At 41.7% G+C, this 25,106-nt stretch overlaps 1 protein-coding gene across 1 annotated transcript in view; it reads left to right on the top strand.

The window, feature by feature from the left end:
• Positions 1–423: 423 nt before the first annotated feature.
• The window catches only part of elk1 (ETS transcription factor ELK1), a 36,131-nt gene continuing 11,448 nt past the window's right edge, over positions 424–25,106 (top strand). The window contains exons 1-8 of the mRNA XM_084070230.1: positions 424–813; positions 9,646–9,854; positions 16,931–17,113; positions 17,957–18,136; positions 19,981–20,112; positions 22,586–22,813; positions 23,604–23,720; positions 24,549–24,669. Of these exons, the coding sequence (XP_083926356.1) occupies positions 789–813; positions 9,646–9,854; positions 16,931–17,113; positions 17,957–18,136; positions 19,981–20,112; positions 22,586–22,813; positions 23,604–23,720; positions 24,549–24,669 (1,195 nt within the window). The 5' untranslated portion in view covers positions 424–788. The remainder of the gene's footprint in view (positions 814–9,645; positions 9,855–16,930; positions 17,114–17,956; positions 18,137–19,980; positions 20,113–22,585; positions 22,814–23,603; positions 23,721–24,548; positions 24,670–25,106) is intronic.

The raw sequence follows: 25,106 nt of genomic DNA, 5'->3' as shown, positions 1-25,106 counted from the left end.
GTAACATCAGACACCACTACGTCATTACGTACGAGATACGGTATTATATATTATTTTAACCTTATCAAAACCTAATTATAAAACGTATATTATTTTTTATTATATTATAATATATATGTAATATTAGTAATATATAATTATTATAATATAATATAATTCATAATATATACTTATTAATTATGAACCGTTATTAAACAACTATACATATTTTATTATATTATATTGTATATATTATAATATATCATTATATTAATTATTAATATATATATATATATTTACTATTAATTATAAAGCGTTATTAACAACTATACACATCTAAAACAAATCTATATAAACCGTTATTACAAAAAAAAGGGTATAAAAGCAGTTATTGCAACATAAAAATAACTCGAGTACGTCTCTACGGGCACGTCTATTAGAATCAGCTTTAAAACATGTAAACGGGCAGCGGCAGAAGAGTCGCAATAACGATGTAATAGCACGTTTATCACAACGATGCACGTTTTAACGGGCTGTAGGTGAGAGTGAGCAGCATGGAGCTCACCACAGCTCTATGCACGGTTACATAACACACACACACACACACACACACACACACACACACACACACACACACACACACACACACACACACACACACACACACACACACACACACACACACACACACAGCATCAGGTCGCAGCCCTGACGACTCAAAGCGAGGCTGATCTGGGGGGGATCGCCACACTATTATAAACTATGGACTATTAAGGAGGAGGAATAAGGCGACATCCATTCGTCTCAAGATGGACCCAAATCCCCTCATAAACGGTAAGAGAAAAGAAAGACACACACACACACACACACACACACACACACACACACACACACACACACACTCTTTGAGGATCCAACATGTCTTGTTGTGTGTATACCCCCCAGTCTCACGTGTGTGTGTTTTACATCCCTCTGAATTCGTGTCCTCTCTCAGGCTAAACACATTGTTTTGATGTGATAAACATGTGATTAACTCCCTGTTGAGTTTATTGTTTGTTGTTGTTGTGTGGAGCTCTCTCTGTGTGTGTGTGTGTGTGTGTGTGTGTGTGTGTGTGTGTGTGTGTGTGTGTGTGTGTGTGTGTGTGTGTGTGTATGTGTGTGCGTGTGATGATGTGTTTTAACCCATTAAGACCGGGAACGCATCTGAGTCATTTTTAGATTTCTTTGGGCCGTTCAAAAATAGCAGATATACAAGCTCATAGCTCGCGCTATGAGCTTGTAGATCTGCTGTTTTTTTTTTTGGGAAAATCGTGGATTTTTTTTTGCAAATCTTTGAATATAAATATTTTTAAAAACATTTTTAACTCAAATCTTTGCAGTTTAAAAAAAAAAAGTATGTCGCTATAATATCAGTGGTTCTCAAACTTTGTCATGTCGAGAACCACCCAAAATGATATGTATTTGACCGTGGACCCCCCAGAAGTCTCAAAATAAAGAATTTCGCTTAAAAGATTTTTCAAAAATCTTTTTAAGATTTTTCAAAAATAGCAGATCTACAAGCTCATGAGCTTGTATATCTGCTATTTTTGAATATCCAATTAAATCTTAAAATGGCACACACACACACACACAGAAGCGTTCCCGCTCTCAAAGCGTTAAGATCAGAGCAAGCTTTAGAAATGACAACAGAGGGTCTCTCTCAACAGGTGTGTCTGTCTCTCCACTGCTGCTGCTGCTGCTGCTGCCGATTTTAGGGCTGGGGCGATATATCAATTCAAATCAATATCACGGTTATTTCACAACTTTTGCCACTGTTGCGACGAAATGGACGATTATCGAAACGATTTGTGAAAATAGCAGATCTACAAGCTCACGGCGTGTGACACGTCTTGAGCTTATAGGTTGAGCTTATATTTTTTGCTATTTTTTTTATACGCTGCCATCGTAGAGCGAAGTATAATAACAGCGTTAATAAGAGGTGATAAGAAGAAGTCATGTCAATTCATGGTGGGGGGGGGGGGGGGGAGGAATCACAGAAAAACCTGGCTTCTCGATTGTTCGGTTATATTATCGGTTATTGGTTCTAAATATTGGTTTTGATATCTTTTCGGTTAACCCATTAAGACCTGGAGCTGTGTCATTTTTAGATTTGAGCTAAAAAGCATTATTTTGCACTTTGGGCTATTCAAAAATAGCAGATCTACAAGCTCATAGCGCAGCACCGGTGAAAATGTGTGAAAATCTTTGAATATATATATTTTTAAAGCGAACATTTTTAACTCAAATCTTTGCTTCTGGGGGTCCCTGGAACAAAACGTTTTGATGGGGGTCCGCGGCCAAATACATATAATTTTGGGGGTCCTTGACATGAAAAAGATTGAGCACCGCTGATATAGGAACATACGTTTTTCAGAATACTGTTGGGATTTAGGAGACATGTAGAATCGGCTTCAGGTCTCGCCCAGCCCGATGCTGAATCCGTTCAGGTTCAGTCCGAGGTCTTAATTGATCGTTTATTTGTGTGACACTTATACGGGGAGATTTACATGTTGCCATTGGCATAATGATCCTCACTCCATAGATGGAAGATCGGAGACATTACAATCAACCAAATAGTAAGGACTCAGAGACAGTATTAGAAACGTTATAATCGAGCCGTAGTATAAATGGAGCACAATCATCAGATCCCAGATAATTGGTTCTCAAAGTGGGGTCCAGGGACCCCCAGGGGTCCTTGGTGGGGTACCAGGGGGTCCCCCAGCTAAATGAGTTACAATTAGTTGCTAAATTAGCATCACAATCCTTTCAACCATATGTTGTACTTTGGCTACTCAAAAATAGCAGAGCGGCACCGAGTGCCGCGCTATGAACTTGTAGATCTGCTATTTTTGAAAAATCGTGCAAATGGGTGCAAATCTTTGAATAAGCGAACATGTTTCGCTCAAATCTTTGCTTTTCGAGGTCACAGTCACTAAATACGAGATGGGGATCCGCAGCCAAATATGTATCATTTTGGGGGGTCCTTCACAACAGAAAGTTTGAGAACCACGGTCCTAGATTGGTGACATTGATTTAGAAGCACAATAGTAAGGAGTACAATCACCAGAGACATTACAATTACAATCAACCAATAGCAAGGATCCTAGAACGGTGACGTTTAGAGCAGAGCCACAATAGTAAGGAGTTGAATCAAACAAAGGAATATACACAGATAAGATCTTGGACCTGGATCAATGACAATAGATTAGAATCACAATAGTAAGGAATAGAAGGGACCAGGCCCTAGGTCAGCGGACACATGATATTCCTGTGATCCTTCAAAAGATCGTGAAGGGAGGAGCGTGACGGCAGATACGTTTCAATTTTTTTTTTTGCATAACTGTGGAGGCACTGGAAGAGAGAAGAAGTGTGATTTGAAAAGCAGACCCTTCGTGCCAGGTTTTACTATACAAATCACACAGACTGTGAATCTGTGAGGGCTCTATTCACAGCAGCCATATTATGAAGACATTCACAGGTGTTACCAATGATACTAATGAAGGCTCTGTTCCATTCTGTTCAAACAGAGTCAGGGTGCTGATGTTGTGCATGTTGGCTCACTGGAAACACTCTGTTACACCAGTGGGTCTAAAGTCGGGGTCCAGGGACCCTCATGGGCTTCCAAATGGCCTCATACGGGTGTGTAACTCTGAGAGTGTACAAATGGAACCAAATGGACCCGTAAGGGTCCATTTGGTTCCATTTGTACACTCTCAGAGTTATGGGGGTCGTGGAAACCACTGTGCTACACTAAATGGAACGGAGCCTTCATTAGTATCATTGGTAACACCTGTGAAGGAAGTGATAATATGGCTGCTGTGCATAGAGCCTATTGGTAGCGCTGTCGCCTAGGTCCCGGGTTTGATTCCCGCCGGGGACGCTGTGGGTGCTGGGGGCTGCGGGTTACAAAAATCGTGGAGAAAAAAAGGGGGGGGGAAATAGTGTTTTAGTCACCTACACGAATATACAAGCAGCGAAATGTTGTATGTTGTATATATGTATATATTTTTAAAGCGAACATTTGTAACTCAAATCTTTGCTTCTGGATGTCCCTGGAAGAAAACATTTTGAGATGGGGGTCCGCGGCCAATAGCAGATCTACAAGTTCATAGCGCGCACTATGAGCTTGTAGATCTGCTATTTTTGAATGGCCAAAGAAATCTTAAAATGACAGGAACTATATCTGTTTGTTGTATTTATTTCAGTGTCAAAAATGTGCAATATATATATATCTGTTTTTAGCAGCAGTATATCATCAAATGTGCAAAAGTAGCAGAAGGCACACATCTGAAAGAAGAGTCACACTTGTCACTTGTCTCCACGTTCACGGGAAGAGTAACATTTGAAGCAGCTGCTCAGGACTCTTAACCCTTTAAGACCGGGAACGCATCTGTGTCATTTTAAGATTTCTTTGGGCTATTCAAAAACAGCAGATCTACAAGCTCATAGCGCGGCACCGAGTGCCGCGCTATAAGCTTGTATATCTGCTGTTTTCAAAAAATCATGACATTTTTAGCAAATCTTTGAATAAATATATATTTTTAAAGCGAACATTTTTAACTCAAATCTTTGCTTCTGGGGGGTCCCTGGAACAACATATTTTGAGATGGGGGTCCGCGGCCAAATACATATCATTTTGGGTGGTCCTTGACATGAAAAGGGTTTGAGAACCACTGATATTACAGCAACATAGGTTATTTTCCAAAAAACTGTTGGACTTACACATTTGTAGACTCCTAGTCCTCCAGAAGCAAAGATTTGAGTTACAAATGTTAAAAATATATATATTGAAAGACTTGGACACATTATCAAGATTAAAAACAAAATAGCAGATCTACATAAGCTCATAGCTTTGTAGATCTGCTATTTTTTGAATAGCTAAAGAAATCTAAAAATGACACAGATGCGTTCCCGGTCTTAATGGGTTAATGTTGTTTTTTTCCATGTTACCTGCCAGTCTGTCTGCTCTGCTGTGATGTGTTTAACTGTAACTGTGTCTGGGTGCAAACAAACTTGCACTCATCGTAAACAAGTAGTCATCAACTTCATAAACATTTACCCGAAGAACAGCACGCTGGGGGTGTTGCAAGCCAAAGCAGCAGACAAACAGTCCAAAGTCTCTCAAATAACCCTTAATATCAGACACGTGACCCAAATAGAGCTGGGGTAATATAGCAATTTTGTTTTGTAATATAGGTTAACTGTTGTTTTTATTGCTGCTGTTAAAGGCTGCTTATGGGTTAAAGGCATAGTTCACCCCCAAAATGACTTTTTACCAGCTGCTGCAAGCCGCTGGTCTACACACAGGCATACCCCATCATCATCATTCGATTTAAGCCAATGGGGAGACCTCATTTGCATCGAGATCGAAAAGTCCAGGGACCCCCTGGGTACTTTTTTTTTTTTTTTTTAGGTTTTTGTCTGTAGGTCCCAGGGACCCCCCAGGGACCCCTAAGGGGGGGGGGGCAGGGACCCCCTGGGTTATTTTTTTGTTTGTTTTTAGGTCCCAGAGACCCCCAAGGGTCTCCAGGGATCCCTAAGGGGAGGGGGGGGGGTCAGGCGGAAGGCCAAAGGCATGGTGGAGAGTATGTTTTCACTTTGTCCGTCCGTGTGTCCGTCCGTCTGTGAACACCTAACATTGGTCAAGTGAACATCCACATAGAACCTCATCTCGGAGCTGTATAGCGGAGTGAGAGGTTCTTAATGGAGCTAGCAGCTGGTAATAATATGACTTTAAGTCATTTATTCTTGTTTTTCCTATCGATTAGTCACCCCATGGAGACTTGAATTCATGGATATATTTTTTTAGTTTTTGTCGCATTCCTAAGCCAATAATTTGATGACCGGCAGCGGTTCCGGTAGGAGACACAAAGAGTCTCCTTTGTGTCTCCTACCAGCAAGCAACAATCAAGCAACGTAGGATTGAGTATGTTATAGTATATTGTAAACTATAAATACATTCAACCTTTACATTTCACACACACACACACACACACACACACACACACACACACACACACACACACACACACACACACACACACACACACCTGACTAAAACCAAGAACTACTACAGGCTGTGCTGTCTGGCTTTTCAGGAAACCTGCCGCGTGTGTGTGTGTGTGTGTTACGGTTAGGGGTAGGGGTTAGCCCCACCATAACACTTAACATAACCAACCATAACCAACCTGTTGTGACAGGATGACCGGGTTGTGGAATTTGTATGACCACGGTGACGAAGCAACGTGTTCCTGTTTGACAGTGAAGAAGACCTTTGGAATTTTTAAACTGATGAGAAGCTTGGTTCTCAAAGGACTGGAGTGAACTGTGAAGCACTTAAGTCATAATATACTTAGTCAGACAAACGATCAATAGCAAAAAATAGATGGTCCACAAGCTCATACAACACGTCGCAACAGGTTGTAGCTTGTAGATGGGCTATTTTCTCTTATTTATGAAAAAAATTAAAACGGGGAAAAAAGGCCTCGCTTCTTTTGGGCCTCGTTTTCATAGACCTGGTTGCTTGTTTCTCTCGCAAAACCTGCAGGTTTTATTATTTTTTTAAAAGATATTTTTGGCAACCCTGCACAGGCTTAACAAAAGTTTGATTCCTACCCAGCTGCTGCTACATTGGGGAGGAACTACTTTTTGGTGCACGTGTTTCTCGGCTGATTTCTTTTGGTCATGCGGAACTGTTGTTTGTAAAGAACCAAATGGACCCTTACGGGTCCATTTGGTTCCATTTGTACACTCTCAGAGTTACACACCTGTAAGGGGCCATTTGGAACCCCCTTAAGGAACCATGAGGGTCCCTGGACCCACATTTTAGACCCACTGGTGTAACAGAGTGTTTCCAGTGAGCCAACATGCACAATATCAGCACCCTGACTCTGTTTGACCAGAATGGAACAGAGCCTTCATTAGTATCATTGGCAACACCTGTGAATGTCTTCACAATATGGCTGCTGTGCATAGAGCCTATTAAAAGTAGACGAAACAGAGCCTACGCGTATGATGGAAGTGGCGAACTTTGTCTGAAAATGTGACATGTTCTTGTGGTGGAACATAATAAAAAGAGATAACGGGACACGCAAGAAGCGTGGAATTAAGCTAAGCTGGATACATTATTATACAGTTTATAAAAAACGTTTAACACAGTGAAGTAGAACTATCAAAACATAATAGTTCATGTTTAACCCCTTAAGACCGGGAACGCATCTGTGTAACCACTTTAACAATTATCTTATACTTTGGCCACTCATAAATAGCAGATCTACAAGCTCATATGAGCTTGTAGATCTGCTATTTTCTGAAAAACCTTGAAAATGTGTGCAAATCTTTGAATATATATATATTTTTTTTTAAAGTGAACAAATTCAAATCTTTGCTGGGAGGTCCCTGGAACAACATGTTTTCAGATGGGGGGTCCGCAGCCAAATACATATCACTTTGTGGGTCCTTGACATGAAAAAGTTTGAGAACCACTGATGTTACTTATAGCAACATACGTTTAAAAAAAAAAGATTTGTAGAATCCCCCCAGAAGCAAAGATTTGAGTTACAAATGTTCGCTTTAAAAATAAATATATATTTTCAAAGATTTGCACACATAGTCACGATCTTTCAAAAAATAGCAGACCTACAAGCTCGTAGCGCGGCACTCGGTGCCGCGCTACGAGCTTGTAGATCTGCTATTTTTTGAATATAGCCCAAAGAAATCTAAAAAGGACACACAGATGCGTTCCCGGTCTTAAAAGGGTTAAAAGCACAAATTCAAAATGTTACTGTGCGTATAGTTGTACCTTTCTCTCTCTCTCTCTCGCTGTGTGTGTGTGTGCGTGCGTGTGTGTGTGCGTGTGTGTGTTGTGTAATGGCGCTGGAAGAGAAGGGTGGTTGTCTCAAGGTTGCTGCAGTAGTATTAACATGAGTAGAACGTTATATTGACACATCTTGTGTACGGATACATACTGTACACGAGTAGTTTTTTTGTTCGGGTTCCTCTCATCGCCATGGTTACCATTGATGAACATCTTAAACGTTTGTCACAGCGGTGGTTTCCAAGGTGTTTTGGTTGAGGGCGATGACGATGACACAACAAGCCAGCCAATAGCGACGAGGCTAATTCAAACGCCTGAATGAGCTTTGACACCCACGCGCGCACACACGCACGCGCACGCACACACTCTTTGATTTAGATCTGCACGAGAAGTGCATCCATAACAGATCCAAACACTGATGAAGGTTACCTTATGGTCCTAACCAGATAAAACCGGTTGAATGAGCTCATTAGCAGCACACAAGAGGAAAAAAAAGATTATATATTAATGACTTAAAAATATATGATACAGAAAGTGACAGATGAGAACATAAATTATAAGGAGTATTATGAACCGTGGTCTTCTCCAGATAGACAACGAGCTGCCCTTGGGGAGTTTGTGACAACCACACAAATTGCAATACAAACAAACTAGAAGTTATGGATTATTGATTTACTTTTATCAATACTCATTTCCTAATCCAGAGGCAAATCTTAACTGTATACCAGTGGTGGAAAGTAACTAAGTACATTTACTTAAGTACTGTACTTAAGTACAATTTTGAGGTATTTGTACTTTACTTGAGCATTTCCAATTTCCAATACTTTGACTTCTACTCCACTACATCTCAGAGGCAAATATTGTACTCTAACTCCACTACATTTACTTGAAAACTTTAGTTACTTTTCAGATATAAACTATGATATAATGAAACATACATGAACCACTTTAGCCCTATTTTATACCTAGGCTATTTGAAAATAGCCGATCTACAAGCTCACAACGCGTCGCGATCTGCTATTTTCAAATATTTAGTACTTTTACTTTTGGTACTTTAAGTACATTTTGATGCCAATACTTTGGTACTTTTACTCAAGTACATTTTTAATTCTGGACTTTTACCTATAACAGAGTATTTTTATATTGCAGTATTGGTACTTTTACTTAAGAATTTGAGTACTTTTTCCACCACTGCTGTATACCCTGAAAAGAATATTGTTTTAGCGTTGGTTATTCAAAAAAAATAGCAGATCTACAAGCTCATAGCGCGGCACGAGTGCCGCGCTATGAGCTTGTAGATCTGCTATTTTTTTTGAAAAATCCTTTCACAAAGATTTGGGCGCGGACCCCCTGGAGTAACTCTGAGGACCCCCCCTAGGCGTCCCGGACCCTCTGTTGAAGACCCCCTGTCCTACCAGATGGCAGTAGTGCAAAAAGATGACGCGACGGTCTAACACATTGGTTCTCAAAGTGGGGTCCGTCACAATCATTTTAACCTTTGGCTACCTTGGTCCACAGCCAAATACATATCATTTTGGGGGTCCTTGACATGAAAAAGTTGTGAGAACCACTAGGTGATAAGAAGCGGCTTGCTTAGCTCTCATGCATTGAAGGAGGCATGAGCTCGGCTCTAGGCTCTCCCTCCCTAGGGCTGGCAGAGGGAGTGTAGCGCCCAGGATTACTTAGACAATTCGCACTGGGTGAAAAAAAAAATGAGGTTACAAAATCGTGGGATAAAAAGAAAAAAAGAAAACATAGAAGATCTATAACCTGTCTGTCTGTGTCTGTGTGTGTCTCTCCCCCCCGTTCAGCCATGGACCCGTCCATCACCCTGTGGCAGTTCCTGCTCCACCTGCTGGAGGACCCGAGGCAGAGGCACCTGATCAGCTGGACGGGGGAGGAGGGCGAGTTCAAGCTGCTGGACGCCGAGGAGGTGGCGCGGCTCTGGGGCCTCCGCAAGAACAAGCACAACATGAACTACGACAAGCTCAGCCGAGCGCTGAGATACTACTATGATAAGGTATATATATACCAATATGAGTGGTGGGGAAAAAGTACTCAAATTCTTCTACTTAAGTTAAAAGTACCAATACTGCGATATAAAAAAATACTCTGTTACAAGTAAAAAATCCAGAATTCAAAATTTACTTGAGTGAAAGTACAGAAGTATTGGCATCAAAATGTACTTAAAGACGGGGTGTCGTGATTTTTAGTGATCCCCGCCCCCCCCACCCCCCCCCCCCAAAAAAACATAATCATCAGGTATTATGGTTATACTAGGAGGAAGATTTTTTTCAAAAAAGTGTACAAAAGTGTTAAAATTATGTTTTTATGTGGACACGCCTCCAGTTCATTAAGTATACCTGGTTCTCACCTTAGCACCTCCTCCACCACCTTAGCACCACCCACCTGTCCTAGTCCCTCCTCCTCCTCCTCATGCCCACACCTGTTGTGTTATGATAATGAGGGGGAGGGTATGTTTTTACTATGTCACTAAAGCGCTGTTTTTCTATTGGCACGTTTTAACCCTCAAGGTTTCAGCCTTCAGGTAGAAACTCAAAGTAGTCAGAGAGGACATAAAACACCATAAAAACACCACCAGGGGGCTTAATGAAGTTCTATCAACCTCATAGACACATGAAAAACAGAAAAAGTGCAAAACCATGGCACCACCTCTTTAAAGTACCAAAAGTAAAAGTACTAAAATATTTGAAAATAGCAGATCTACAAGCTCACAACGCGGCGCGATGCGACGCGTTGTGAGCTTGTAGATCTGCTATTTTCTGTATACAATCCATATCTATGGTAACAACAAGCGCACATCTTCATTCAGTAACTTTCGCTTTCAACCACTTAGTTGCTTGCGTCTGCTCGTGTGTCTTTTTATAAGCGACTTTTTTGGGCTAATTTGGCGCTTGTTTTGGGCTTGTTTTCATAGACCTGGCTGCTTATTTCTCTCGCAAAATCTGGCAACACTGGCTGCGTGCGGTTCAAAGACCCCTTGCAAAAGCGACGTGCAGTAGGCGGCTAATTTGTGCCTGACGTAAAATGACGTAATATTAAAATACTGCAAACGCACGCACGCCGAGATTTCTTGCTTTTTAAAAGCTATAATAGGCCTATAGATTGATATCCTTAATTTAATTTCCGCATTATTTCACCCGCGGTTTATCCAATATTAATGAATTATTATATTTGATTGACCCAAATACACCCAAACTGCGGTTAACTGCGGCAACCGCGGCTAAAACCGCGATCCGCGCATCTCTACTGAGTACTGCTAATACTGTATTATAAACGCGACATATGGTAAGTATACAGGAGATCCTCCCCCTACTGGGCGGGGCTTCTTTCGCTCTACATTAGAAGAGTTGGGAACGGTGGCCGTTGTCACACGCTAATACATTTTTAGATTTGAGCTAAGAAAGCATTATTTTACACTTTGGGCTATTCAAAAATAGCAGATCTACAAGCTCATAGCGCGGCACCGAGTGCCGCGCTATGAGCTTGTAGATCTGCTATTTTTTTTAAATCGTGAAAATGTGTGCAAATCTTTGAATATATATATTTTTAAAGCGAACATTTCTAACTCAAATCTTTGCTTCTGGGGGTCCCTGGAACACAATATTTTGATGGTGGTCCGCGGCCAAATACATTTAATTTTGGGGGTCCTTGACATGAAAAAGATTGAGCACCACTGATATAGAAACATACGTTTTTCAGAAAACTGTTGAGATTTAGGAGACATGTAGAATCGGCTTCAGGTCTCAATGGGTTAATCGCTAGACTCCCAACCTGCACCTCCTGGGATTCTGGGATCGACTCCCGCTTATGACGCTGCTTTTTCAAACAACCGCGGACTACTTTTTTTCGCCGATAAAGTATAGTTTTTGGACCAACGACGGAGGGGCGCAGTCAGGCGAACTTGAGCCACAAGAGGCACCACCTTCGAGGCACAAAGGTGGTAAGTAGGCACAAGCCTACTACTTGTGCCTACTAAGTAGGCACAAGTAGTTGTGTACCGATAGGCACAGAATCGTAAATCATGTTGTGGGGAGAGCGTTTGCCCCAACTGCCACTCAAAGTGACCACTGGCCAATCGCAGCGCGTCTTTGCCGGGACTTCCCCAACTCTCAACTCCAGTTCCCAGCTCCAGTGCTTTCACATAGCTCGCATTATAAACACAACATGAACTACGACAAGCTCAGCAGAGTGCTGAGATACTAATATGATAAGGTATACCAATATATATATATATATATATATATATATATATATAAGAAATCTCTGGGCACCGGTTGAGTTTTCTTTTATATAATAACAGTAATAACTAGAAATATAGCTGCAAGCAGCGATAATACGGGGCCAGTGAGAGAGAGAGACAGACAGACAGACAGACAGACATGGAAACTAGAGAGAGAGAGAGAGAGAGAGAGAGAGAGAGAGAGAGAGAGAGAGAGAGAGAGAGAGAGAGAGAGAGAGAGAGAGAGAGAGAGAGAGAGAGAGAGAGAGAGAGAGAGAGAGAGAGAGAGAGAGAGAGAGAGAGAGAGAGAGAGAGAAACTGGAGAGAGAGGGAGGGAAGGAGAGAGAGAGAGATTGTATGTCTCCTCGCAACCGAAAACAGTGAAAGAGAGAAACTGGAGAGAGAGGGAGGGAAGGAGAGAGAGAGAGATTGTATGTCTCCTCGCAACCGAAAACAGTGAAAGCAGCCGATCTAGTTCAGAAAACACGTTGCTATCTGAAAAGTTTTGAGATTGTAGATCGGCTATTTTCAGAGTGAAGTATGTCATACATTGAAAAAACGTACTCTCAAATAAGCATTTCAGGTTAACTTTACAGGGTCCCCACGGTCATGAAATTCCTGGAAATATTTTGAAATTAAAAAAAAAATAATCCAGTACTGGAAAAGGTTTGGAATTGATCAAACTTCATCAAAGGTCCTGGAATTTATCAAGGGTCCTGGAAAAATATTTGGCTATGCATTGTTTTTGGCTATTGATTTTTTTTAATACAAAACCTTTTCATAAACATGTATAACATTACACGAAATATGTAACATAAGTAGTTTTTCGCCGAACAGGCTGTGTAACACCCCATCCGCACTGCCAGCGATGCGACGTGACGCGACGCGAGCGGGCGATGAAATCTCATTAAAATACATAGTTTTTGAATGAGACCGTCCTGACCTACCGCAAGCGACAACGAACCGTGCAACGACGTCGTCCACCCCTCCTATTTTCGCTCGCAGGCTCTATTTGAGCGAGGTTTCGCGGCTGTGCCCCACCCCCAAACACTTTTTATTGTTTTTTATTTATTTATTTTGCTACACTGCCTATCTTTGGGCATTGTACATAGGAGTAAGAGACACATTATTGCGCTGAATGATTGTTATATAGGCCTGGAAATTGGGCTAAATATTCTGGAAAAGTTTTGGAAAAGTTTTGGAAATTCATTGCTAAAAATGTGTGGGGACCCTGACTTTACCATTTGCACATGTATTCATTGATACAGTCATGTTGTTTGCAATTTAACTTAAATGAAGTCTGCATCAAGTGAGGGTTGAACTGGCGACCTTGAGATTGTGAGGCACTCATTTAAGGGAGACGCCATTGGACCAACAGACAAGGAACTGTGAAAAAGGAGATCACACAGATGATACAGTTTCACGCAAATAGCTGAAAAATCCTGGGTTTAAGTGTTTTTCAAACTGCTCACAATTGCGGCCACTTTAAGGGCGGAGCTTACTGGTCAAAGCGATAGATGTGTTCCTCATGAGTCAAGGCACAAGTGTAAGCAAGTTTCACGACTTTCGGCCAAACGAGGCATGACTTTTGCCTGTTTGAAGTTAGCATTTTCAAAAAATTGCTATAGCGCCCCCCCCCCTTTGGCCAATTGGAGTGAGATTGGTTTCAGTGATATTTGGAATGACTCTCTACATTACTGCAACGTTTCAAAGAAATGTGAGTCTTGCATGTATGTGTTAGGGGCAGATGAATAATTTTCATAAAACTGCAATAGTTAAAATGTATTTCCACCTGGGATTTTTGAGTAATCTGCACATAACATTTTACACATGAACTTGGGACCTTTGCCGACAAAACAAAAGCGACGGATTTTCCATAAGTGAAAAAATGCTGTTTTTCATAAAATTCAAAATGGTGGGCGATCTAAAGGTCAGAGGTCAAAAGTCAGACCACGAAAGTTGTCGGGCATGAAGAGACGCATGTGTGTATCGAAGTTTCATGGTTGTAGGTCAAACAGGGCATGAGTTGTACCTGTTCACAAGTTGGCACTTTCAATTGAGTGCTATAGCGCCACCCTTTGACGAATGAGTGTGAGAAGTATTTCTTGATAGTTTTTCATGAGCATCTACCATATGGCCGAGTTTCATAAAAAGCGTATGCACGGTTAAGCCAGAACTGCCAAAAACAAGTATTTTTCAAACTGCTCAAAATTGCGGACAATCTAAGGGCGGAGCTTACTGGTCAAAGCGATACATGTGTTCCTCATGAGTCAAGGCACATGTGTAAGCAAGTTTCACGACTTTCGGCCAAACGAGGCATGACTTATGCCTGTTTAAGGTTTGCATTTTCAAAAAAATTGCTATAGCGCCCCCTTTTGGCCAATTGGAGTAAGATTGGTTTCAGTGATATTTGGAATGACCCCCAACCTTTCTGCAAAGTTTCAAAGAAATGTGAGTCTGCATGTATGTGTTAGGGGCAGATGAATAATTTGGCCAAGGTCATAGCGCCACATCTCCCCACTGGTTGAAAGATCAGGCAACCTTCCTCCAGCCAAATATACTGTAGAGCCTGTAGAGCACAATTAAAACAACGCATTATGACTTGTGGCTGTTAAAGTAGTAGACTTTTAGTAGAATACATTACAGGTCTTACGTTGATTCAAAAAATCTGATTGTACTCCTCCTCACCTGACATAACCAGACCAGGCTCTTCTACACCGAAGGGCGAGCATTTCAGAGTCTTCCATTGATTGGTCTGGGGATGGAAGGTCTCAACTGTGCTAGATGGAGGATCCAATAACTCAACGTGGCTAGCTGCCACCACCAGGATAACTTCACATGATACTATTCAGAGAAATAGAAGATAAACACAGAACCAGGCGTGGCCAATAGGTCAGGTAGTCAGTAGAGTAATGTGTGAGCATGTGAAATGTAGTCACTGAATTAATCCTAGACAATTGTATACTGTAAACCCACTACGGACCTGTAATGTCCATTTATATGCAGATGACACAATCTTATATTGTTTTCCAGACTATCATATGTTTCAACTTGCCTTTGGTGTTTTCCAGAAATCATTGCTGGATCTAAAATAGTTTTTAAATGCTGAGACCACATGTATGCTTTTTACTGGGAACCTCAAATGGCACTTCCATTGAACGAGTGCCTCATTATAAATATCTTGGGATTTGGTTGGATGAAAAACGTACTTTGAATACAAACATTGAGATTTTAGCAAAGTGTGAATGAAGCTTGGCTTTTTTATCGCAATGCTTTCCATGGCATTTTACTGAGACATTATATACAGAAATGCATCAGCTACCACACTTAACTTCAGACTCAATTTAGTTTCAAGTTTCAAAGAAATGTGAGTCTGCATGTATGTGTTAGGGGCAGATGAATAATTTTCATAAAACTGCAATAGTTAAAATCTATCTCCTTCTGGGATTTTTGAGTACTTTGCACAAAATTCTTTACACATGAACTTTGGACCTCTGCCGACATAATGATGCGAGCGGATTTTTTCTAAGTGAAAAAATGCATAAGTTAGGAGCCAATGACTGTTTTTCATATAATTCAAAATGGTGGGAGATCTAAAGGTCAGAGGTCAAAAGTCAGAGGGTGAAAGTTGTTCAGCATAAGGAGACGCATATGTGTATCCAAGTTTCATGGCTGTAGGTCAAACAGGGCATGAGTTGTACCTGTTCAAAGTTGGCATTTTCAATTGAGTGCTATAGCGCCACCTTTGGACGAAAGATTGTGAGATTTATTTTTTGATAGTTTTTCATGACCATCTACCATATGGCCGAGTTTCGTAAAAAGCGACAGCACGGTTCAGCCAGAACTGCGAAAAGTGGCAGAAGAAGTGACAGAATAATGCCAATAATAAAACAGGTCCAGAGCTGAGCTCTGGCCCCGTAAAAAGTGCTCCTCGGAGCACAAGTCTCCGCCAGGTCAGGTTATGGCCTCCTGGTGGCGCTATAATAGGCCAATGTGAAAAGGATGCCATTTATGCCATTAGGCCTTTCAAGGAAATCGCACACTGCGTTCATGATTTGACGATCTTTTTCAAAACTGACCTATTCTGCAAACTTTGAAAGCCAATGTTAGGCAAGTAGGATGGAATTTGAAATATCGGACAAATCCATCTTGATCACATGGCTATAGAGACACTGTGTACCGATTTGCGTGTTTTTTGGACAGAATCTGAAGGAGTAAGAGGAAAACATTTGTTTTACAAAAGTCAGCCTCTAACAGGCAGATGTGAAAAATGCAGGGCAAAGTTTTTTCCTTGGCCTCTAGGGAGTGTGCGTGCAAAGTTTCACGCAGATCGTTGTAGTTATAGGTAAAAACGTGAATTGGCCTGTTATAGCGCCACCATGAGGCTGATGTGAACGTTTTCAAGTGGCATTTCTTCCTGGGCCAAGTGGGAATCTACGTGGATAATTTCACGGAAATCGCATGCTGCGTGCATGATTTGAGGCATTTTGTTCAAAACAAACCAATCCTGCAAACTTTGTAAGCCAATCTTAGCCAATCAGGATGGAATATGGAAAATCGGACAGATCCGTGTTGCTCACATGACTATAGAGATACTGTGTATGTGTGTATGACAGGCTGATCTGAAAGATGTGGGGCAGAGGTTCTGCTGTGGCATCCAGGGAGTGTGTGTGTGTGCACAGTTTCACAGCGACCGGGCCAACGGTGCCGGAGATTAGCTGCTCACAGACAGAAGGACGGACGGACGGACACACGGACGGACGGACAGGGGGGCAAAACATTCTCTCTCGCCATGCCTTTCGGCCTGGCGGAGACAATAATAATAATAATGGTATGTCTCTTGTGTTTTTCAGAACATCATAAAGAAAGTCAGCGGACAGAAATTTGTCTATAAGTTCGTCAGTCACCCTGACCCCTCCCTCTCTGACGGGGGGCGCAACGGGGAGGAGGGACCGAGGCGAGAGACTGAACCCAACGGCCAATCGACACCCCTGGGAGGCGTGGCCACCACCTGTCCGTCAAAGACCTTACCACAGGTGTGCTATTTTGCTTTTAATTGTATTCTTGTATATTTAAGCTGAGCAAATGTGCGTTAAATGTATATGTTCAATAATTATGTTTCTTTGTGTATTTATGTTGGTGCTAAATACATGCATTGGAACTAGTACTAATGATTGTTTACGTGATTGATTCATGTGACGCTAATTTCATCAATTGATGAATTCAACAACAAACACAGCTGTTGGAATTTCTTTCCCCATTAACCCATTGAGACCGGGAACGCATCTGTGTAACCCACTTAAACCACTATTTTATACTTTGGCTATTCAAAAATAGCAGATCTACAAGCTCATGGCGCGGCACCGAGTGCCGCGCCATGAGCTTGTAGATCTGCTATTTTTGAAAAATCGTGAAAATGTGTGCAAATCTTCTGAATGTATTTGTTTTTTTTATTTGTTACCAAGTCTTTGCTTCTGGGGATTGTTTTTTTAAACTTATGTTGCTATAATATCAGTGGTTCTCAAACTTTTTCAAGTCAAGGACCACCCAAAAATGATATGTATTTTGTCCGCGGACCCCCATCTCAAAATATTTTGTTCCAGGGACCCCCCAGAAGCAAAGATGTGAGTTACAAATGTACATATGTAAATTCAAAGATTTGCACACATTTTCACGATTTTTCAAAAATAGCAGATCTACAAGCTCATAGCGCGGCACTCGGTGCCGCGCTATGAGCTTGTAGATCTGCTATTTTTTGAATAGCCAAAGACATCTAAAGTGACACAGATACGTTCCCGGATTGAATGGGTTTAATTAGAAATTGTGTAATTAGTAATTCATGACTTGATTTGTTTCAATTTGATCCGATTGGTTGACAGCGACTGTCGCCTAGCAACCATCCCAGGAGTTCCCGTAACGACTACATGAAGTCGGGTCTCTACTCGACGTTCACCATCCAATCACTGCAGAACCTACCGCCGGGCCCTCGACCAATCAAAAACGAACAGATGCTCGCGCAAGAGGCCGCCCTTAGAATCGATATGTCCCCTGTCAGAGAGGTAGGGCTGTGCGTGTGTGTGTGTGTGTGTGCGTGTGTGTGTGTGTGTGTGTGTGTGTGTGTGTGTGTGTGTGCGTGTGCGTGTGCGTGTGTGTGTGTTTATTATCATTTTTGCTTAAAAATCATAAGCGTTTACCTGTTGAAATATGTCCGTAGATTTTTAAACATTTTTGGCTATTTTTGTAATATTTTGAAAATCTAAAATGATTAAATATGTCAGTCAGTTCTTTAAATATGTAAGACATTTATCATATCTCAGTCTTTCCCCTATATGCATTAAGCAGTGGCGGGCCGCCACCCCTTAAATCGGACCGCCACAGTATGATTTAAAAAAAATAATAATAATAATTGCCAGGTAATGTGTTAAGTAAGAAGTGTGAGTACTTCTTCCACCACTGTCTTTTTTGTTATATATGACAGTTTGTCTATACTACTTGGTCTAATAAGAGTATATTTTGCTAAATCTCTAGACAATTCATATGTAAACTATACAGATATTTTCCTGCTCATTACTGTCCACATGTACTATATAAGTGTTTGTGTTTGAGGCGAGCACAAATATGCATTTTGCAAACCCAAATTATTTTGCGCGCACGTCGCGCATCCTCCCCCCACACATTCACCTTCTGACGAGGGGGAACACTGTATCTGCCCTGTGCAATTTGTGTTTACAAAGCCTAAAAGGCAAACGGAAATGTCATTTTTATTCATAATGTTACAATGTTCGGTGCCAAAAACACAATAAAATCGTTAATCGCAATTATTCCTATGACAATTAATCAAGTAGAATTTCATGATTTTGACAGCCCTGTGTGTGTGTGTGTGTGTTGTCTCATATCGTGCCATATTTTTCATTTTTTTTATACTGACCTATAAGGCTGCACAATGAATCGACAGTAATCAAAAAATAGTGATTTTAAGTTTCACAATGACATAGTTGTGAAAAATGACAAATAATTCTGCAAGTTGCGACTTGCCCCCATCTCCTCACTATTACATAAGGATTATAACCAGAACATTGTGCAACACTTGTAGAAGTGCCTCATTTCTTTCTAAATAGGCTGTATTCACAGCAGCCATATGATGAAGACATTCACAGGTGTTATCAATGATACTAATGAAGGCTCTGTTCCATTCTGGTCAAACGGAGTCAGGGTGCTGATATTGTGCATGTTGGCTCACTGGAAACACTCTGTTACACCAGTGGGTCTAAAGTTGGGGTCCAGGGACCCTCATGGGCTTCCAAATGGCCCCTTACGGGTGTGTAACTCTGAGAGTGTACAAATGGAACCAAATGGACCCGTAAGGGTCCATTTGGTTCCATTTGTACACTCTCAGAGTTATGGGGGTCGTGGAAACCACTGTGCTACACTAAATGGAACAGAGCCTTCATTAGTATCATTGGTAACACCTGTGAAGGAAGTGATAATATGGCTGCTGTGCATAGAGCCTATACACGAATCCACGGAGCGCTGCCCTGTAGGTGGCGCCGCCATTGCTGCGGTGTCAAACTCAGTCAGCTGCTGCTGCGGTTCTGTCCGTCTGTTCACGTTACTCTTTACCTGCTTGGCTGTTGGAGCAGCCATAAACTACACAGGTTCGTCACGATTTTCTGTACATCTTTGTAAAGTTAGTGTTAGTAAAAGTTAGTAAAAAGCAGGTAAAAGAGTAACTTGAGCAGTCAGTGACTGCAGCGGACTGACACCGCGCAGCAGCAGCTGATCGAGTCTGACACCGCAGCAATGGCGGCGCCACCTACAGGGCAGCGCTCCGTGGATTCGTGTATATTGGTGCTAGAGCCCATTCATAATGGGATTCATGATTACCGCTCATTCCTCTCCTCAGGTGTGCGCTCTGTCCCCGGAGCCCAACGTGGAGAGTGGAGGTGGTCTGCAGGTCATCGTGACCCAGCCGTCCCCGTGTGCCACGCCCGCTCTCAGCCCCCAGATTCCAAACAACGCAGTCAGCCAGCCACAGGTAACAGTCATTTAACCCTTTAAGGCCGGGAAAGGGAACGCATGTGTCATTTTAAGATGTCTTTGGGCTGTTCAAAAATAGCAGATCTACAAGCTCATAGCGCGGCACTCGGTGCCGCGCTATGAGCTTGTAGATCTGCTATTTTTTTTTTTAATCGTGAAAATGTGTGCAAATATTGTATGTACATTTTTAACTCAAATCTTTGCTTCTGGGGGTCCCTGGAACAAAATATTTTTGAGATGGGAGGGGGTCCGTGGACAAATACATATTATTTTGGGGGTCCTTGACATGAAAAAAGTTTAGAAAACCATTGATAATATAGCAAGATAAGTACGAAATAAAAATAAAAATAAACCTTAGGAAATTTTAGAAGACATTTGTAAAATCCCCATAAGCAAAGATTTGAGTTAAAAACTTTCGCTTTAAAAAAGTATATATATATTCAAACAAAAAATAGCAGATCTACAAGCCCGTAGCGCGGCACAGATCTGCTGTTTTTGAATAGCCCAAAGAAATCTTAAAATGACACAGATGCGTTCCCGGTCTTAAAGGGTTAATACACCTACTGTAAGATTGAGATACAGTACGCCCTGAGATTGGGAGGTCGGAGGGTTCGATTCCCCGGCCCAGGACATAACCAAAGACTATAACAATGGGACCCCATGTTCCCCCTGCTTGGCACTGAGCATCAAGGGTGACATACTAGTGTCATGTCCAGGTTCTGTACTTGTACATCAAGCGCGCCTCATGCTACAGAAACAGGAGATAAGGCTCCTGCCTTATGGGCCACATGGCTCGGCAAGGCTTACTGTATAATGCCTACCAGCATTCATAGTACTGCTGGTGTTCTACCCCAGTGGTTCTCCAACTTTTTCATGTCAAGGACCCCCAGAATTATATGAATTTGGCCGTGGACCCCCATCTCAAATATTTTGTTCCAGGAACCCCCAGAGGCAAACATTTTAGTTAAAGGGTCTACACCATGAATTTAAAAAATAGTAATAATATTTAATATCATATTGTTTATGTCCCTCAAACGTTTTTCAAAAGGTTTGAGCCTAAATCAAGCCTCAGATATACTCATTCCAACTAACTTCTCTCTGGCTTATAAAGCACTTTCACCTGCAATACCACATTGTCCTGTTTGGCACGGGGCGCTATTGAGCCAGTTTGTATGCATGTTATCTCCTGGTTCTGTGTGGAAAAAGTAAAAAAAAAAATATATGAAAAAAAATAAGATTTTTTTTTATTTTTTTTAAGTTTTTTTTTTTTTGGGTTGGAACTGAAAAACGGGAGGAATTGTTCCCTGACGTGACGTAGGCAGGGGGAACAAATCTGACGGACTGTTTTCAGACCAATTTACATAAAAACCACAGATAGCCTATGAAAGCCTGCATGCTCGAAGTCGGGTATATTTTGGAACAGAAGAGAGGTGGGGGAGACCAAAAACACACAAAAATGAAGAAAAAGTTCAAATTCATGGTGTAGACCCTTTAAAAATGTTGTCTTAAAAAAAAATATATATCCCAAGGTTTGCACAAATGTTCACGATTTTAGCAGATCTACAAGCTCATAGCGCGGCACCGAGTGCCGCGCTATGAGCTTGTAGATCTGCTATTTTTGAATAGCCAAAGTATAAAAGGTTAAAATTATTGTGACGCTATATTAACACATTTTGCTGGGGACCCCCTGGAACCCCCTCAAGTACCCCTGGGGGTCTCCGGACCCCACTTTGAGAACCAATGTTCTACCCTACCTAAAAATCTACCTAAAACCGGCATACTGTCTCACATACATTGCACGCGTGTACCCGATGAAGATCCAGCACCTGTTGAAATTCTATTCAGATGTGTGTGTGCATTTATTCATTCATTCATTGAATTGTTTTGGTGTTGTGTGAAGATTAATTAACTCTCTCAGTGCCAATGTGCCAAAATATGTTCTCTTAACTGCCAGCATTTTTTTTTTTCAAAGTAAAAAAAAAAAGTGCTTAGGAAGCGAGATACAGCCTTTTTCAGTTATAAGTTAAACAAAGAGTGGATGGGGCTGCAAATCTTCAGATAATGATATCTTGGGTTCTAAACATTTTTTTCCAAAAAAAAAAAAATATATATATATATATATATATATATTTTTTTTAATTTTTAAAAAATGTTTTAAAACTCGGGATTTTTCGTTCTGGCACTGAGGGCATTCAAAAAAAACTCGGGATAACTCGGGGCTTGGCACAGAGAGAGTTAATATCTTTTGACTCTTTTTGACTCTCTCTCTCTCTCTCTCTCTCTCTTTAGTTGATTTGCTAATATGGCGATTGTTTTATTTAGTTTTTGATTCTTTTCATTGATATGCTTGTGAAGCACTGTGTGGCTATATCACTGTCTGTGAAAGGTGCTCTATGAATACATTTGACTGACTTAGTTACTTAACTTCTCTCCTCTCTTCTCTCCTCCTCTCTCTCCTTCCTCCCCTCCAGCATCCCCCACCTCCTCCCCCTCCCCCGTCGCCTCCTCAGATCTACCTGACCGGTGTTGGAGACCCGTCCTCCAACACCCCCCTTCTCGCCCTGCCTCCCATACACACACAACAACAACAGCAGGTGGACTGTGGGGTGGTCAGCCATCATCCCCCCCACCCTCACCCCGTGTTTGTGGTCATCAACCCTCCTCCTCCCACTCATCAACAACAACAACAACAACAACAGGTCAGTGTTGATTTCGTCGACTGAAACCATGACGAAAAATGTTTGTCGACTACCTTTTTTCACTGACGAAAACGAAATAAAAACCAGGCTACGATGACTAAAGCTATGACTAAATATACTGACAATTTAGTCAACAAATAAAAACTAGACTCAAATGTCAGTGAGGGGACTAGTGGAGAAGAGATCCAGTAGAGCTAAAAGACTAGTCGTTTTATGTTTGGTTGCGCTCGGGTGTTGCGCTCTGAAAACAGCAGATGTACAAGCTCACAACGCGACGCGTTGTGAGCTTGTAGATCGGCTATTTTCAGCATGCAACCAAGTGTAAAATCAGCCTTTATGACGCCATCAAGGCACCGCCAAAATACATTTTAGTCGACTAAATCAACTGTAGTTTTAGTCGACTAAAATCTTATGATATTTAGTCGACTAAAACTAGACTTCCTTCACAGGTGTTACCAATAATACTAATGAAGGCTCTGTTCCATTTAGTGTAGCACAGTGGTTTCCACGACCCCCATAACTCTGAGAGTGTACAAATGGAACCAAATGGACCCTTACGGGTCCATTTGGTTCCATTTGTACACTCTCAGAGTTACACACATGTAAGGGGCCATTTGGAAGCCCATGAGGGTCCCTGGACCCCAACTTTAGGTCAAGGCCTCTGTAAAACTAGACAAAAACAAAAACATTTCAGATGACTCAAATATGACTAAAACTAAATGGAATTGTATTCAAAAGACCATGACTAAAGCTAAATAATAATTTGCTGTCAAAATCAACTCTGCGACAGGTTGCCGTGGTAACCAGGGCACCCCCTCCAATCAAGAAGGAACACCTCCCGGTGGAGGAGGAGCTTATAGAGATGGAGGCGCTTCTGAAGCAGGGAGCGAACAAAGGGCTGGGAGAGGTGAGATCGAGTCCCTTGTTTTTTTTCAGGGCGTTTCGCCTCGGATGGGGCGTGGTTTTGAAGTTAGGTTTAGTAGTCATAGTTTTTTTTATGAGGTTATGGTTAGGGTTAAAGGGATAGTTCACCCAAAAAGTTTTTTTTTTTCTTCTATCGATTAGTCACCCCATAGAGACTTGGGCAGTGGTTCCGGTAGGAGAGACAAAGGAGACTCTTTTTGTCTCCTGCCGGAACCGCTGCTGGTCATCAAATGCACAAAAAACGACGAATCAGTTACGCAGTCAGACATCAGTTAGTTAGTTACTTAGTTAGTTCGTAGGTTTGTTAGTTAGTTCAGGGGTCTTCAACAGGGGGTCCGGGACCCCTAGGGAGTCCTCACAGTTACTACAGGGGGTCCGCCAAATCTTTGTGTGATAGGATTTTTTATTTTACCTTAACCACTTGAACCCTAGCATCCCTTTTCTGAGGAGAACTTTAGCCAAAAAATAGCCGATCTACAAGCTCACAACGCCTCGCGCTGCGAGGCGTTGTGAGCTTGTAGATCTGCTATTTTTTGGCAAAGAGGTGTTTGGTGTAGACGGAAAAAAGAGCAGACCAAGTAAACAAAAAAAAGTTACATCTGAAACATATTTTATACAATATAGAGGGGGTCCCTGCTTCGTCGCTCTCTCAGCTAGGGGGTCCTTGGGCTGAAAACGTTGAAGACCCCTGAGTTAGTTAGTGGGCAATCTGGGAACCCATCGCCAAACGAAAAGGAAAAACAGCGCCCTCTGCTGTTTTTTTACGTACTCGGTCTGGTTGGACCCAGTGACCACTCCGTTTTGTCTTCAGGTACCAGAGTTGACGTGTGGTCCGGAGAGCCCAGAGTCCCCCCTCTCCATCATAGAAGTCCCGCCCACTTCCTGTCTGGAGTCCGGGGTGAAGGAGGGTGAGGTCAAGGCCTCTGTACCAGGTACACACACACACACACACACACACACACACACACACACACACACACACACACACACACACACACACACACACACACACACACACACACACACACTCTCTCTCTCTCACACTAGAATACCATCACGGTATCGGACGATATTTGCCGATAACGGTTGATTTTTTATTTATTTGGCTGGTTAAACTTACATGAGTTTTTAACTCTATGGTGTTTGCGATATGAAATGTAAGCTTACCATAATCACAGTAAACATTATCATGTCATATTCAACGGCTTTAAAAAAAAAAAAACTAACTCCAGTCACTTTCAGTTCAGCACAGCTGAGGTGTGTGTCACTGTCCAGCTGACGCTCGTTGACACTCGTTAATTTTACTTGCATAAAAGGCAATTATGTTGTGTTTCTGAGCAGTTATTTCTTGTAATGAATATTTATTTGT

This window comes from Gymnoscopelus microlampas (assembly GCF_963454915.1).
Source record: "Gymnoscopelus microlampas genome assembly, chromosome: 10".
NCBI classification, from domain to species: domain Eukaryota; kingdom Metazoa; phylum Chordata; class Actinopteri; order Myctophiformes; family Myctophidae; genus Gymnoscopelus; species Gymnoscopelus microlampas.
The sequence above is the reverse complement of the archived record's forward strand: the minus strand, read 5'-3'. Positions and strand labels throughout refer to the sequence as shown.